Source organism: Galeopterus variegatus, unplaced genomic scaffold (genome assembly GCF_000696425.1).
Source record: "Galeopterus variegatus unplaced genomic scaffold, G_variegatus-3.0.2 Scaffold2334, whole genome shotgun sequence".
In the NCBI taxonomy this organism is placed as follows: Eukaryota; Metazoa; Chordata; class Mammalia; order Dermoptera; family Cynocephalidae; genus Galeopterus; species Galeopterus variegatus.
The window spans coordinates 59,732-75,294 of NW_007728445.1; the positions used below are offsets into that span (position 1 = coordinate 59,732).

Consider the following 15,563-nt stretch of genomic DNA (forward strand, 5'->3'; position numbering starts at 1 on the left):
GAAGGTGCAGCCTAGAGGCAGTGGGTTATTGTACTGTCCGAGGAGGGCCAGGAGCAGGAGTGTCTTCGCCTGCCCTAGGGCTTGTGAACTTGGCATCCTGTGGCCCACTGCTTTGTGTCTAGTTATCCAACTGGTGAAAGGAAGTTGATTATCTTAATAAGTACACACCATAAAAAATAATGTTTTCAAATATCAAAAGATTCTTCAGTGTATTTCAGATCATATTTGACTTTCCCTTAGTCTCTTGTAAAAACAGTTGCTTTATACAAGGAAGTGGACTTGGCTTATGTTGCCCAGAGTGAGAAGGATATTTAGTGGCCTAATGAGACTCGGCACTCGATTTCAGGATGTTTCAGGGCGGAAGTGTCCTGGAGTCCTTGCTGATGTTTTGTCTGCGTCCTCCGAGGTGTCATGACCATTCATGTCCTCTAGTTCTGCTTCTAGTGTGAGCCCGCCATGCACTTGGTGTCGGTGTGTGAAGATAGGCAGTGTGGCGGAGTGGTTGGCCTCACAGACTGCGTCCCTTGGGCCTGACCAGGACCCTGTTGCATGGCAGCTGGAGTGCCATGGCTGGCATCATACAGCTGAGGCTGTTCCTGTTACTTCAGGCAAATTACTTCACTGCATTTGGCCTCGGTTTCTAGATCTGGAGAATGGGGATCATGGCACAGGGTCATGGAAGGGTTAACGAAGTTGTGTGTGTAGGGCATGCAGCATGCTGCTGGCTACATGCTCAGTACGTCATAGCCAGGAGTATCATACATGACCAGCAGTTTGTTCTGTGTGCATGGGGGCGAGAGCAGTGGAAGTGGTTCTTCTGGCAGGGAGGAGTATTTTGTCACTGACATTGTTTGGAATTGCTGGCACGTAGTGATAATAAAAAGCAGGCCAACCTGTAGTTGCTTTTATTATTGTTTTTAAAGTCTCCGCAGACAGGCACCCCTGATCGCCTGCACCTGGGTGACCTCTCCCGAAGCCCCACAGGCTGCTGGTTGCTGGTTCTGGAGGTTTGGTTTTCATCGTTACCGTGCCTTGTCACGATCCAGAGGGCTTTGGTCCCTCCCACTCCTCATTCTGAAAGACCTCCTGTGAGGTCAAGAAGACTTGCTAGAGGAAGGGGTGGTGTGAGGAGTGAAACCAGTATTCTGCACAGAGACGAAGGATCTTTGATGTAAGATACAGAATTCTGGTGATTCTTCCGCTCAGTGTTTTCTCTGCTACATGGAGAGCAAAGGGCAAGTGGGACAGGACCAACCTGGGGCTGCAGTACGAGGGGGCCAGGGCCCAGCTTGCTGTCTTGAGGTCACCTGTGTCACCTGGGCAAGGTGAAGCCCTTGGAAACCCTGCTCTGCTCATGCAGGTGCTTGCTGGTGCCAGTGAGGCCAGACTTCATGTAGCAGGAAACGGGAGCTTGTTTTATGTTCACCTACCCGTTTTAGAGTTGTTCCTTTTTATATCAGTCAAGGCAAGAGAAAGTTCCACTGCCCACAGCCTATTTAATTTGGTGGTGGTTTTTCAAAACCTTTCAAATAAAGAGTCCATTAAGCTGACCATTCTCACTGACACACTTGTCCAGGCTGGGCAGGTTGTGTTACCTGCCCAGAGCAGGCCCCCAGGGGGCCCTCCTTCCTTGCTGACCTTCTTCTCTGGGTGTGGTCCGTGCACTCTTGTGCCTGCCGGCCACTGGCCAGTGATGGTAAGATTTGCAGAGGGCTGTGGGTGACTTGAGACACACTGGCAGTCACAGGTATGCACACATGCTTTTGTCCATTACAAGATGTTTACTGAACCTCTTCCCGAGCCCAGTAGAAGGCTGGACCCTGGACAGGCACATGGATAAGCCAGGCTTGGCACACAGTCTGGGGTTAGCTGAAGGCGACCTGCAAACAGACCAGCTGCCAACAGAGTCTACAGCCCAGCTGCTACAGACAGGGCCCAGTGGGCAGGGTGAGTTTGACTTAAGGTCCAGAACCTTTGTGTTAGAGTCTTTGGCTATTGAAATGACACATGGATATGTGGACACAAAAATGCCCCCCCACACACTCTGAATTGTTCTGTGGAAAGACTCTGATCCAGCCTTTCTGTGGATTTGGAGGTGGCCTTTCCACACATTCCTTCAACCCAGGATTTTTCTCATATTGTCTCGGAAGTAGAGTTTGGGCAGGGGCTGATCCACCGTCGGGTCTTGCCCCCTTCCTGAGGGTGCATGCTGAGTGAGTGCTGCCTGTTCTCAGGTCTAGTGGGACAGCTGAGAGACAGGGACAAGTCACAGAGCAAGGAGGCGACAAGAAGTGGAGGGATTGTTCATGTAGTAGCTTGGCGACTGTCAGCGTTAAACTAAAGTAGTGAGAGAATCCGGAGCTTGGCAGTCTTCCTGAGGGAGGCTTTGCCCGTGTGCCCAACACCCTCTGCCTTACATGCCCCAGTGAAGGGCACCTCCTGGGCAGCCTGTCCGTCCTGAGCCTCCTAGGATGCTTGCAGGGCTCCGAGGTGCCTGCTTGTCCTCAGAAAGCAGCCCTCATTGCAGGTCATTGTGTCGCTCTATTGCTGTGTGGTGGCATTGGCTGCAGTGAAATGAATACCACAGAGGTGGGTGCTGTGATTTGCAGAAGGACGGACGGAACGAAGGCAGCTACCACTGCAGGCTGGGTGGGCACCCGGTATGTGCCAGGGCACCTTCATCCCCTTCATTCTTTCCTCAAAGGACTGAAGGTGAGGTTGTCACCCCCTTCCCAGGGAGAGAATAGTACGACCTCATCTGGAAAAAGTGGTGGAGAGGGGAAGAGACAGCCTGTCTGTGTGCGCATGTGTGTGTGTGCATGTGTGTGCTTGTGCATGTGTGTGTGTGTGTGTGTATGTGTGTGAATGAATGCCGGCCCTCCTGGGCTGCAGGTTGTTGGACACTGTAACATCTATGTTCATTATTCCAGTTCTTGTTCCTGCAGTGAAAGATTCCCACTGGTTCTGAGTAAGTTGGGCAGAAGGTTGTACTAGTTGCTGAGGAAGAAATTAACCAGAGCCCAGTGCATACATCTTGGCATCCCGATGCTTCCAGCACACTGCAGGTCTTTCTCCTGCCATTACCTAGGATTCCCCATCAGAGTCAAGTGGTGAAAGTGAGTCTGCCAGAAGCTTCCTTGAGGGCACTGAATAGGAATCCGTCCAGCTCCCATTCATCATCTGGGCCATTGTTATGTACCCATAGCTGTGCACTCAGGCAGTTTTGGTTTCTGTTTTCCATAAACATTGCTTTTCCATAGCTGCCAGTTTCCCCCTGATTTCCAGAGTATCAAAATATTGTGTCTCTGTTCTGGAAGAGAGGCAGCTGGTGTGGGTGGGGCTGTGACTGGGGCTGGAAAGCGGCCCTTACTACACCCTCCTGGAAGGCTGGTATCTAGGGCCCTGGGTCCTGTCACTGAGATAAGGACAGTAATCACTTGGCTGTCTTTGGGGAAGGGTGCCGGCAGGGCCGAGTGGTTTTTGTCAGTGCTTGGGAAGGGCAAGAGAGGAGTTTGTGTTCACAGGAGGCGGGGGAGCAAGTGTTAAATTAGCACAAAGCTTCGGGAGGTCTTTCTGTCCTCCTTTCCTTCCTCTCCTTCCGTCCCTTCCTTCTTTTCTTCCTTTTTTCTGATGGAAGAACGTGTTTAGACTGGATTTCTCAACCTCAGCCTCATTGACATTTGGGCTTGAGTTCTTTGCTGTGGGAGGTGTCCTGTGCTTTGCAGGGTGCTGAGCAGCATCCCTGGTCTCCTGCCCTCCTTCTCCCCAGACTTTAGCAGATGTCCTCTGGAGGGCAGACCTGCCCTTGATGGAGAGCCACAGCTTTGGACCTAGCCACCTGGATTCAGGTCACATGAGCTCTCTTTGTTGGCCATACGCAGTGCCTCACTGCTGGGGCCAGGTGCATGTGTCTGCTCAGAGCCATCGGGCCTGATATGGTGGTGGCTATGCTTGTCTGTCCCAGGCCACTCTCTGAGGGGCTTGGGGTGCCTCGGAAGCCCAGTAACTTGAGGAGGGTGACATGGAGAGCTGCTGTTTGTGCCTGCAGATGCTTTTTTCCATGGCCTTTGGGACCTCAGAGGCTTGGCATTGGTTCGTGCCTGGGTGGCAGGGCCTCCTTTTTTGCTTTGGGTGTCCTTTTCATAAAAAGGCTAGCTTAGAGAGTTTTTAAAACCACCGAGATTTGAGGTTGTCTCTGCAGGCTAACCATAGGCCAGGAACACCCCATAACAGTCACAGGCTTTTGGCTAAAAAACTGCCCATCAAATGTTTAGTATGTTGTCTGGTAGCCAGTAAGTGCTCATTAAGTACCTGTGAAAGAGTTGGTGCCCTGAGGAAGCTCCTCTGTGGGTCCCAGTTTCCACGTATATCCAAGACTCTAGAGTGGGATCTGTTCTCTTTGCTGGCGGTGGGGGAGGAAGTAGAGATGGGAGGGTGGCTGTCCAGGAGCTCAGACTGTGACCGCTCTGGGCACCTGCCGGTCCACAGGGTGCACTGTCCTTCCCTCCTAGTGGCAGATCTGTGTCATTGCTGAGCACCCAACTCTGAGTTTGCATTTTGTCATCCCACCTGTCATTCATGAGCAGGCAGCAGGACTCAAACTCCCCTGGTGACAGCCAGTAATGTTCAGGCTCCTGCTACTGTCATGTGCACACATGAAACCACTGCTGCCTTCATATGCTACTCATGTGCTGTGAATTCTGTGCTTGTGGGTTCCCTAATCTCTTTGCAGTCGTTTTCTTTTGAAATTTTTTTCTTCTGCTATGAATCTGATTTTTAAATAACTCTTATCTTAGGATGAAAGAGGTGATCTGGGTTGTTTTTCCTCTTTTTTATTTAGGGATAACTACCTCTTGAGTGAGATTTTCTGTTTAGCGTATTCTCAATGATAGAATCATTGTGGGAAATGTTTATTTTATGTGGTTTGGCTAAAAGCAAAACAACCCAAACCTCTTCACAAGTGTAAAACTAGAAAAATAATTGAACTTTAAAGACATTTTTGGGCATTTCCAATTCAAAGAGAAAATAAAGTTAAATGGTTAGTTGCTCACAGCTAGTTTCATCCTTCAGTTCATTGCTTAGATTTTAAAAAAACTAATATTCTTCAGTATCATCATCAAAGCACTGTGTGAGAAGGAGGCTTAACAGCCCTCCTGTCCCCTGAGCTGGGTGGTCCCCCACTGCTTGATGGGTAGCACTCCCTGCTACCCCTGGAGATAGCTGAGCTGCGAGGGCATGGCAGACACCCAGCCACATTCTGTAAAGAGCCACCGACAGGTAGTATTCGGTGTTAAACACTGGAAACACAGGGGGATGGCACCACTGGTATAACATAAGGTATAAGACATATATCAGATATCTTAAGATATCTTAAGAAGACATATTTCATATGGTTTGGAAAACATAAAATATAAGACAGATTGGCAAAGGTATGATCAAGGTGGACGTTACAGGGAAGAATTGTAGCCAGCATAGGAAGTGTGCACCTGTGGAGTGGGAGTGGGGATCCTGCGGGAGGTGGGGGAGCAGAGGGCTGGGCCCTCCTTGGGGTGTTTGAGCTCAGGCCTCGGGGGAGAAATGTCATCACTAGGCTGAGGGTGTGGGGGCGGGGAGGGTAGGTGGAGAATACCAGAGATTTCTCACTCATCGAAGCTGTGATTCCAAGTTCGCAATTCTCGATTTTCCTTAGCATTTGACTCCAAGTTGGTATATTCAGGATGTGAGTATATGTTTATGGTTGTCATGAATAGTTAGAGATTTTATAAACTGAACACTTAACTCATATTTTCCAATACTTCTTTACTGTTTTACTGAAATGGATTTAAAAATTTCTACAAGGGTACTTCAAAATGTTCATGGAAAGATTCGTATTATCTTTTAATTCTATTTTTCTACAAATTTTTAAAAGTGCCTTCATAGAAGTATATTTTAAAAATTTACTAGCCAGCACTTGCTGTCTAGCTAGTATACCAAAATTATGTGTTTCTTTATACCTTTTTGTGTTGTACCAAATTTCAGTATAATAAACAAAACTCTTCAAAGTTGTGAAACAGGCAGACATAAGGGCAACATTTTGAATGTGGTTAAATGGAAATAAACACTCGACTTTGTCCTGTCAACAATTTGAAGCCTTCCCAAGAAGTATTAACATATTAGCTATGTTATTACAAACATATAAACCATGTTAATATCTGCCAGTTCCCAACAGTGACTGATAATGTTGGTTGAAAGATTTTGGGAGATATATTTATATCATCTTGGGTAGTGTCTATCATAGTTTTAGATAAGATACTAACAAAGACAGAGAATGCCAGCCAATTATTATTTTTTTCTGAAGGTTAAAGTGGCAGAAATGTTTCCAGAGGTTTCAGATAGGTACAGAGTGAAAGCAGTAAACTAGGCCTGAGTCCGTGGTATTTGTTCTACTTGAGTGTCCATCTCCATAGAGTCACAAATGCCTTTGACAGGTTCAAACAAGCAAGGGTGAGAGAGACACGTTGTAAAGCTATAGTATCTGAAACTGTGTGGTTTTCGGGGCAGGAACAGAACAAACACCCCATGGGAATTTGGTGTGATGTAGAGCCTTCACAAAATCCTGGGGAGAGGTTTTGTAAATGGTGTTGGGATAACTGGCTTCAGTATATGGAGAAAAATGGAATTGGATCTTTACTCCAATTGCATTGAAGATATAGATGTCAATTATGTAGCCAGAAGAAAGATTTCATAAATCAGGCTTAAAAAGTGCAAACCGTAAGGGGAAAAGGTAGATCTGACCATACCAAAATCAAAAATTTTTGTTTAACCAAGGTCATTATATAGAAAAAGTTAAAAGATAGGCAATATACTGGAAGAAAAAATGTTTGTGAAATCCAAAACTGACGTGATGAATAACTGGGATAAAGATGAGTAAGAAAAAGACAAAACACCCAATAGAAAACATGAGATTGAGACAAGCGTACAGTTCGCAGATGGTGAAGCTGGAGTGACTAGGCAGGAGACCGCCAGCCTCACTAATGACTCCTCCACACGGCTGGCTCTCGCTGCAGAGGAAGCTGGACCATCAAATATTTAGGCTCTCCATCCTCTCTAGTAGAAGGCAAAGAAGAAGGAGTTGTGAAGGCTGAGGTTAGCTAATCCACAGTCTGCCACATAAAAATCATTTAAAAAGCAATAGTTCATTTCCATAGAGTAAGAGACTAATGAGGTCAAAGTTATGAAAGTTAGTTTCACTCTATTCTATGGCTATAGACTGGAAGCCTAACTCAGGCCAACCATCTCACCTGTTATGTGGGTAGCAGGGAAGAGCAGAGAAAGTACAGCATACACTTATTTCTGCTAGCTGCACCCCCCACCCCCACCCATCTTTTGGCACTTGCCCTGGTGGATCGATGGCATCGTTTTCTTTTTTCATTGCCCTTCTCTCCTCAGGCACCCATTCTAGTGTATTAATGAACACCATTCCAGTTTACCTTTCCTGGGTTTCATGCCCAAGAAGAGACAGAAAGCCCTTGGGACCTTAAAAAGATACATACGTATCTTGGAAACAGAAGAAGTGTTTTGTATGTATGTTTAATTTACAAAAATGGGATTGTGCTGGGCCGGCCCGGTGGCGCACTGGATAAGTGCGCCACTTGGGAAGCGCGGCGGCACTTCCGCCCGAGGGTTCGGATTCCACATACAGACCGGTTCCAGCTCACTGGCTGAGCGAGGCATGGGAGCAACACCGAGGGTTGCGGTCCCGTTGCCGGTCCCCGGTCCGGTACGGGGGCAACACTGAGGGTTGCGATCCGTTGCCGGACACGGAAAAAAGACAAAAGACACACACACACAAAAAATGGGATTGTGCTATAAAGCTCATTGCTTTTTTTGTAACTCACAGAGTCTAGTTTTTAAGATCTGCCCATGGTGCTCTCTGTAAATTCAGTTCATTGCTTTGACTGATGCATAGTTTTCTGTTACATGTATGTACTACATTATCCATTCCTCAGTCATGGGCACTCATCTTGCACCCAACTTCTTCCTACTACAAACGATGGTGTAAGGAACCTTTAGAGGGCCTGTGCAGAGTTCTCTGGGCTATTCTTCCAGAAATAGAATTGCTGGATTGTAGGGTATATGTCCACTTCATTTCCTAGTAAGCACTGCTGGACAGCACCCTCTCCAGAACAGCTGCCATGACAATATCGAGCCTTGTGTGAATGTGTGGCCCTTCCACATCCTTAGGCACTGACTTTGAGGCTTCCTCCTTCCCCCACCAAGCCAAGATAAGTCTCTCCTCGAAACACTGTAAAATCAAAAGGTATCTCAGTGGAATAGAGTGCTATAGTCATGCAACTATGAAAACTCTGTGTAGCCATCTTATGTGAGTAGCTGTGAAATTAATCATTAAATGATTTCCCAAAGGTCACAACGTGTGGATTTGAAACAGTCCCTCCACCTAATCAGAACTAAGAAATTGGTCTTCTGGATATTGATTTGCCAGTGACTTAAATGACAAAGCATTTTCTTTTTTCTTCTCATTCATTCATTTGTTTATCAGCAAATATTTATTGTGTGGCTCCTATATGTTAGGCACTTGACTAGGTGTTGAATAAGTAGCAGTTGACAAAATAGATCATGTTTTTATGGAGCTAAGAGTCTAGTGGGCAGTAAAGACACAGATATAACCGCTCAAAAAACATAATTACAGATATTTTTATGTGCTATGAAAGAAAAGTATAGGTACTAATTTAGAATGGGGACAAAGGAAATTCTCTCCAAGGAGGTGAAGTTTAAGCCAGTCTCAAAGATGATAACACACTAACCAGGTGAAGAGTAGTGGGCAATTTTGGGGGCAGGAAGAGCATTTTGGGCAGAGTGAGCAGCATTGTGCAAAGACCAAGAGATGAGAGAAAATGAAACAAACACAAGGCACTGAAAGAAGGCCATTGTAGCTAGAGCTAGGGGGAAAGTTGTGGGAGGTGAGGCTGGACAGATACTCGGGGGAAAGATCAACCTGGGTTGTTAAGTATTTTGGATTTTAGACTAAGTGTAATGGGAGGCTACCGAATGGGTTAAAAGACCACCCTGACTCCTAGTAGAGAATACTCTGAAAAGGTCAGTAATATAAAATTAAGTTATTGTGGAAGTCTAGGTGAGAGTTGATGGTGGCTTTGACTAGAGTTATGAGAGAACAAGTAGAGATAAGTGGATAGATTCTAAATATATTCTGGAGGTAGAATCAACTGTATTTGTAAATAAATTGGATGTTGAGTATGAGAAAGAGGGAGGTGTCAAGAATGACTCCCAGTTTACTGCTATGAATGCTTGGGTAGATGGAGATGCTGAGAGAGAAGCAAATTATGGGGGAAAGAGTAAGAATTCTCTTTAAACTATGTTAAGTTTGAGACATCAAAATGAAGGTGGCAAATATTGGCAGTCAGATAATATGGATCTGGAGCTCAGAAAAGAGTCTGATTAGAAAAATTTAATCTGAAAGCAAGTGATATTTAAAGCTGTGGAAATTGATAGATTACTTAGGTGGTGAATGTACCTATAATGAGGAGAAATGAGGGCTTAGTATGGAAACTAGATGAACTCCAACATTTAGAGACTAAGTAATGGAGAAGGAATCAGCAGATTAGACTGAGGAGTGGCCATAGATGTAGGCTACTGTAGGTCAAAAAGATGTTGGCCGTTGTGGTCACTGGAGTGGGCAATACAGAAGTCACTAAGTCCTTTCTGATAGCAGTTTTTCTGGATGTTGATAATGCAAGCCAAACTAAAATGGGTTAAAAAGTAAGTACTTATATTTCTGGCAAAATGTGGAATTAATTATCCTGAAAAATCTTTCTATATATAAAGTACTTGGAAGTGCTGGATGAGTATAAAAAAATCGTCTTTTAAATGAATAGCTGAGTACTCAAGAATATAAAGGAAATTCCTAGGGGATACCTTGAAACCTCAGAATCTTAGCTAATTCTGAAACTATAATTGCCCTGGAGGCATTTGCCGGTTTGGCAACTAAAAAACATAACAGCTGGTCAAGAAAAGACAGAAAGCCTTTGGGACCTTAAAAGGTAGATAGTTAGAACTGAGACACTTCCTCTGCCTGCCAACACTCACACACTTCCAAATGCAGTTGGAATCCCGAAAGTGTGACACAGTGTGTGAAAAGATGGAATAGGAAGAATCTGCTACCTGGTAAAAAGAGATGACAAAGGAAGTTATCGTTCTTGACCTGGGCTGGGTGGGGGAAACTAAACACTCTTCCCAGAATTGAAAACCACATTTACTCTCACATGTATTTGGAGTTCAAAAGTGCACCACGTTCTTGTCTGGATAGTTCCTGGATAAGAAATTAAATTACAATGTATGCAATTTGATAGTGTACGAGGGGATCTAGTAGAAACAAAGCAAATCCTTTTTGGAAGGACACATCCTCAACACAGGAATCCCAAGCCTCACCAGTAATTATTTCACAATCCAAAATTACAAGACACAAGATGCAATGCCACTCTAAGTGAGTCAGTAGAAAACAAACATTATTACTTGATTCTAAAGAGCATTAGGAAATGGAACTGCTAGTTATAGAATACTAAATAAGTTTGTTTAACATGTTTAAAGAAATAAAAGGTAGAGAGAAAACATGAAAGAACAGAATGTCATCCAAAAGGCAGGGAAGACTTAAAAAGAATAAGATAATGTTTCTAGTAATAAAAATATAAGGATTTAAATGGATACTTCAATGATGCTTAAACAGCAGACTAAATACTACTGAAGAGAATTAGAGAACTGGGAGGTAATCTGGCATCACTCAGAAAGAACCTGGGTTAAGAGACATAGAGCACAGAATGAGAAGATTTATCACGTGTCTAAATGAAGATAATCAAGAGATTCGTGGGAAGAACCTATTCCAAGGACATGCTTGAGAATCTCCTGGCGGTCATGAAATGAAAAACATGACTCTTCCAATTCAGGAATCACAGTGTATCTGTGTAAGATTAATAAAAAAAAAATATACCCCTGGACACAGTGGTGGACTCAAAGGACAGGAAGGACAGAGAAGATGTTTACAGCTGCCAAAATAAAAGGACAGCTGAGCAGCAGTTTAGCCTGGTGCAGAATTCTCAACAGGAACCAGAGAAACCAGAAGACAGCAGAATGGGTCTTCAAGGCTGGGGAGAACATAACTGTCAACCTACAATGCAGTCCTAGCTAAACCATCATCCAGGAACCAGCGGAAGAAAACAAGACGGAGCTATTTTCCACCAATACAGTCTCACCATAAAGGGAAGTCTAAAGGATGCACGTTGGGGATGAAGTTGCTCCTAGAAAGGAAGTTGATCTGAGATGTCAGAGGAAATAGTGAGCTAAGAAATAGATGGCTAAAGCTGGGTAAGTATATGTGTGTGTATATATATGTATATATATATGTGCATATATATATATATATTTAATATATATAAAGCAGTGATACTGGGCTTAACCTCGCGAGTTAGGCAGCACGGTGAGGCCCGCCCATCCCCCCGACCTGCACCGCGCTCCCGTGAGGCCGTGCGGCGCGGCCGGTGCGCAGGCGCGCGCGCGTCAGGCGGTTCCAGAACGCCGCCGCGGAGGGGCCGGGCGCCATGTTGGGGCCGAGGGGAAGGAGGAGAAGCGCTTGAAGCGACGGGTGCGGAGCGGGAGCGGGGTCGGACCAGGGCTGGTAGGAGCCCCGCCCTTCCCGCCTCAGCGGATCATGAGCCGGGCGGCGGCCGCGGAGGTCGCGGTGCGGGGGGGCAGTGCCCTGGCGGGGCCGGCGCTAGAGATGATGCCGTTTCCGGTGACAACCCCGGGATCACAACAGACGGCGCCGCCGCAGAAGCACTATGGCATCTCCTCCCCTATCAGTCTAGCAGACCCCAAGGAGACTGACTGCATACTTACCCAGAAATTAATCGAAACCCTGAAGCCCTTTGGGGTTTTTGAAGAGGAAGAGGAACTGCAGCGCAGGATTTTAATTTTGGAAAAATTAAATAATCTGGTAAAGGAATGGATACGAGAAATCAGTGAAAGCAAGAGTCTTCCACAAGCTGTAATTGAAAATGTTGGAGGAAAAATTTTTACATTTGGCTCTTACAGATTGGGAGTACATACAAAAGGTGCTGATATTGACGCATTGTGTGTTGCACCAAGACACATTGATCGAAGTGACTTTTTCACCTCCTTCTATGATAAATTGAAACTACAGGAAGAAGTAAAAGATTTAAGGGCTGTGGAGGAGGCATTTGTACCAGTTATCAAACTGTGTTTTGATGGAATAGAGATTGATATTTTGTTTGCAAGATTAGCACTGCAGACTATTCCAGAAGATTTGGACCTAAGAGATGACAGTCTGCTTAAAAATTTAGATATTAGATGTATAAGAAGCCTTAATGGTTGCCGGGTAACCGATGAAATTTTACATCTAGTACCAAACATTGACAACTTCAGGTTAACTCTGAGAGCCATCAAATTGTGGGCCAAATGCCACAATATCTATTCCAATATATTAGGTTTTCTTGGAGGTGTTTCCTGGGCTATGCTAGTAGCAAGAACTTGTCAGCTTTATCCAAATGCGATAGCATCAACTCTTGTACATAAATTTTTCTTAGTATTTTCTGAATGGGAATGGCCAAATCCAGTGTTATTGAAAGAGCCTGAGGAACAGAATGTTAATTTGCCTGTATGGGACCCAAGAGTAAATCCTAGTGATAGGTACCATCTTATGCCTATAATTACACCAGCATACCCACAGCAGAACTCCACATACAATGTGTCTGTTTCAACCAGGATGGTCATGATTGAGGAGTTTAAACAAGGGCTTGCCATCACACATGAAATTTTGCTGAGTAAAGCAGAGTGGTCCAAACTTTTTGAGGCACCAAGCTTTTTTCAAAAGTACAACCATTATATTGTACTTCTGGCAAGTGCACCAACAGAAAAACAACATCTAGAATGGGTGGGTTTGGTGGAATCAAAGATCCGAATCCTGGTTGGAAGCTTGGAGAAGAATGAATTTATTACACTGGCACGTGTGAATCCCCAGTCATTTCCAGCACCCAAAGAAAATCTTGACAAAGAAGAATTTCGTACAATGTGGGTGATTGGGTTGGTGTTAAAAAAGCCAGAAAACTCTGAAATTCTCAGCATTGATCTCACCTATGATATTCAGTCTTTCACAGATACAGTGTATAGGCAAGCAATAAATAGTAAGTTGTTTGAGATGGATATGAAAATTGCTGCAATGCACTTAAGAAGAAAGGAACTTCATCAACTACTACCTAATCATGTGCTTCAGAAAAAGAAAACACAGTCAACAGAAGGTATAAGGTTGACAGCTTTGAATGACAACAGCTTCAGCTTGTGTGTAGGCAGTGAAAATATGTCTGTGCCTTCACCTACTACTGCTATGAAGACTAGCCCATTGACTGGTAGCTCTCAGGGCAGAAATAGTCCTGCCTTGGCTGTAATGGGAGCATCTGTGACCAACATACAGGCTACTGAAGTATCCTTGCAACAGACAAATCCCAGTGAAAGCTCCGGGGTTGCATCAAGTGAAAGTATTCTTCAGACTGCCTCACAACCTGCTGTTTCTCCACCACCGAAGCCCACTGTCACCAGAGCTGTTTCTTCAGCATGTCTGGTGAACCACCCACCCAGACCTTCAGGAAGCACAGCAACAAACATATCCAATCCTATAGTGGGAGTCTAGAGGACATTCTCACCTCATAAAGAAGAGAGGAACAAGAAAACCAAAATAGAAGAGGACTAGCCTGGTGAGGAGACAAGTACAACTCAATTAGAAACAATTCAGGCATTGGCTTCTCTGTTGGATGGACTCTTAGGAAACATCTAGTACATACTATTCCAGTATTCCTGTTCTCCTTGCAAATCCTATTCCTGTTATCAAGAATTCAGTAAAACATCGAACAGATAAAAACCTCAAGGGTCCATAAATGATATCTGCCAACTCAACCTCTTGTCTTCAGATACTGAAGAAGGAGAATAAAAAATACCAGACTAGATACGGTTCAAACTAGATTTAGGCTCATTTGGTAACTTCCTTTACTGGGCTAATCTTGATCAGAAGTCCGGATTAGTATGTGGAACTGGAAGTACAGTAATTAATGTGTCCGATTATTAATGTGTCAGCAGCAGTTACATTTAACTATTTCAAAGGACTGCTGCCCTTAAAAAAAGAAAAAAACCCCAGCTATATGTGTACCCATGACTGTCATCTGGACTGGATTTATGTTTGATGCATTGCTGGGAAAATTTGCAATACAAAATGGTATCACAATTCTTTATACTGATGATGCACTTTATGTATTTTTTTATTAGACCTAATTTTAGATTTTTCAACTTGATGAATTTAGTTTTTTTCCTGAAGAGGTTTCTTCATGATTAATCTTAAAATTGGATGCCACTGTGCTGTGATGTACTATCCTTTTCCTTCAGGGAAAGCATAAAAGTACATCTAGCTCAGTCCCTGTAAGGTAGCTGTAACCCTTTAAAATGAACTCTTAGGGTATATACCCTAAGAGTATATATTTGACATCAAAACAATACTTAGTAAGCCATTGATTTTGATGGGACATGATCAAGAAATGATACATTGGTTTTATCTATAGAATTGTTTCAGGGAGTATATAATCAGAGATCAGACGTTTTCTTTGAGCTAAGAATGCTCTATATTCTCTTATCCTCAATCATTTGTCCTAAAGCAAAAAAGCCTTTTGCCTCCCCTCTTCTCTTTGCTTGAGTGCACAAGGTGTGCTTGTATGTTGTTTCATAAAAAAACCGGAATACTAATATTTTGTAAACCATGATGTGAAATCAACAATCCTGTGGTCACATAGCACAAAGCACCAGGTTTTGGTTCCCTGGCTAATATTTTAGAAAAACTTTGCTAAACATAATGCCTGTAAAACATGTTACTGATCTTGGATGGTCGTTTGATCTCTACATATGGGAAGTTTTGTATATTTTGCAGAATATTTGCTTATAGGAAAGTTAATTTCCAATTTTAAACATGTAGGCAAAAAGGCATTTTCTCCAAGAATTTTAAATCAATTTTTACTTTTAAATAATTTACCAAAATTCATCCATAAAATCTACATGTAGAAACAAAAAAATGATTTATAGCAAGTGGTATATCTAGTCAGCTTTCTACTCTTTTGTTTTATACTACAAAAGATTAATAATACTTTTCTTTAAATTAAAAAAAAGAGTCCCTTATAATTAAACAGCAGAACATCCATGTTTAGGAAACATGAAGGAAAACAGATGTAGTTGAATGAAAACTTAGTTTTTCTAGACACAGCAAATTTATAGGCTTTCCAGTTAGCCTTGTTCTGACTCCTCTCCTCCCTCAACTGTGTTTTTTTCTACCACATGTGCATTTTTAATGTTAAACTGCAATTACTTTAAACTCTCTCCCTATCTTTCCAGATTAATTTTCCAAAGTTAGAATATAGTCTTTTTCTCTTTAGGATATGTAGTAATTGACACTTTCTTTTCACCATTTCTTTTGGATCTCTAGTAGACAATATTTTTGTTTC

At 43.6% G+C, this 15,563-nt stretch overlaps 2 protein-coding genes across 2 annotated transcripts in view; both read left to right on the forward strand.

Moving 5' to 3' along the window:
* The window catches only part of RADIL (Ras association and DIL domains), an 87,306-nt gene that overhangs the window by 10,202 nt on the left and 61,541 nt on the right, over positions 1-15,563 (forward strand). The window lies entirely within an intron of this gene.
* On the forward strand, positions 11,689-13,811 carry PAPOLB (poly(A) polymerase beta (testis specific)). Its single transcript, XM_008581358.1, is given in 1 exon segment — positions 11,689-13,811. A coding segment is annotated over 1 exon segment (2,055 nt). The 5' UTR covers positions 11,689-11,719; the 3' UTR covers positions 13,775-13,811.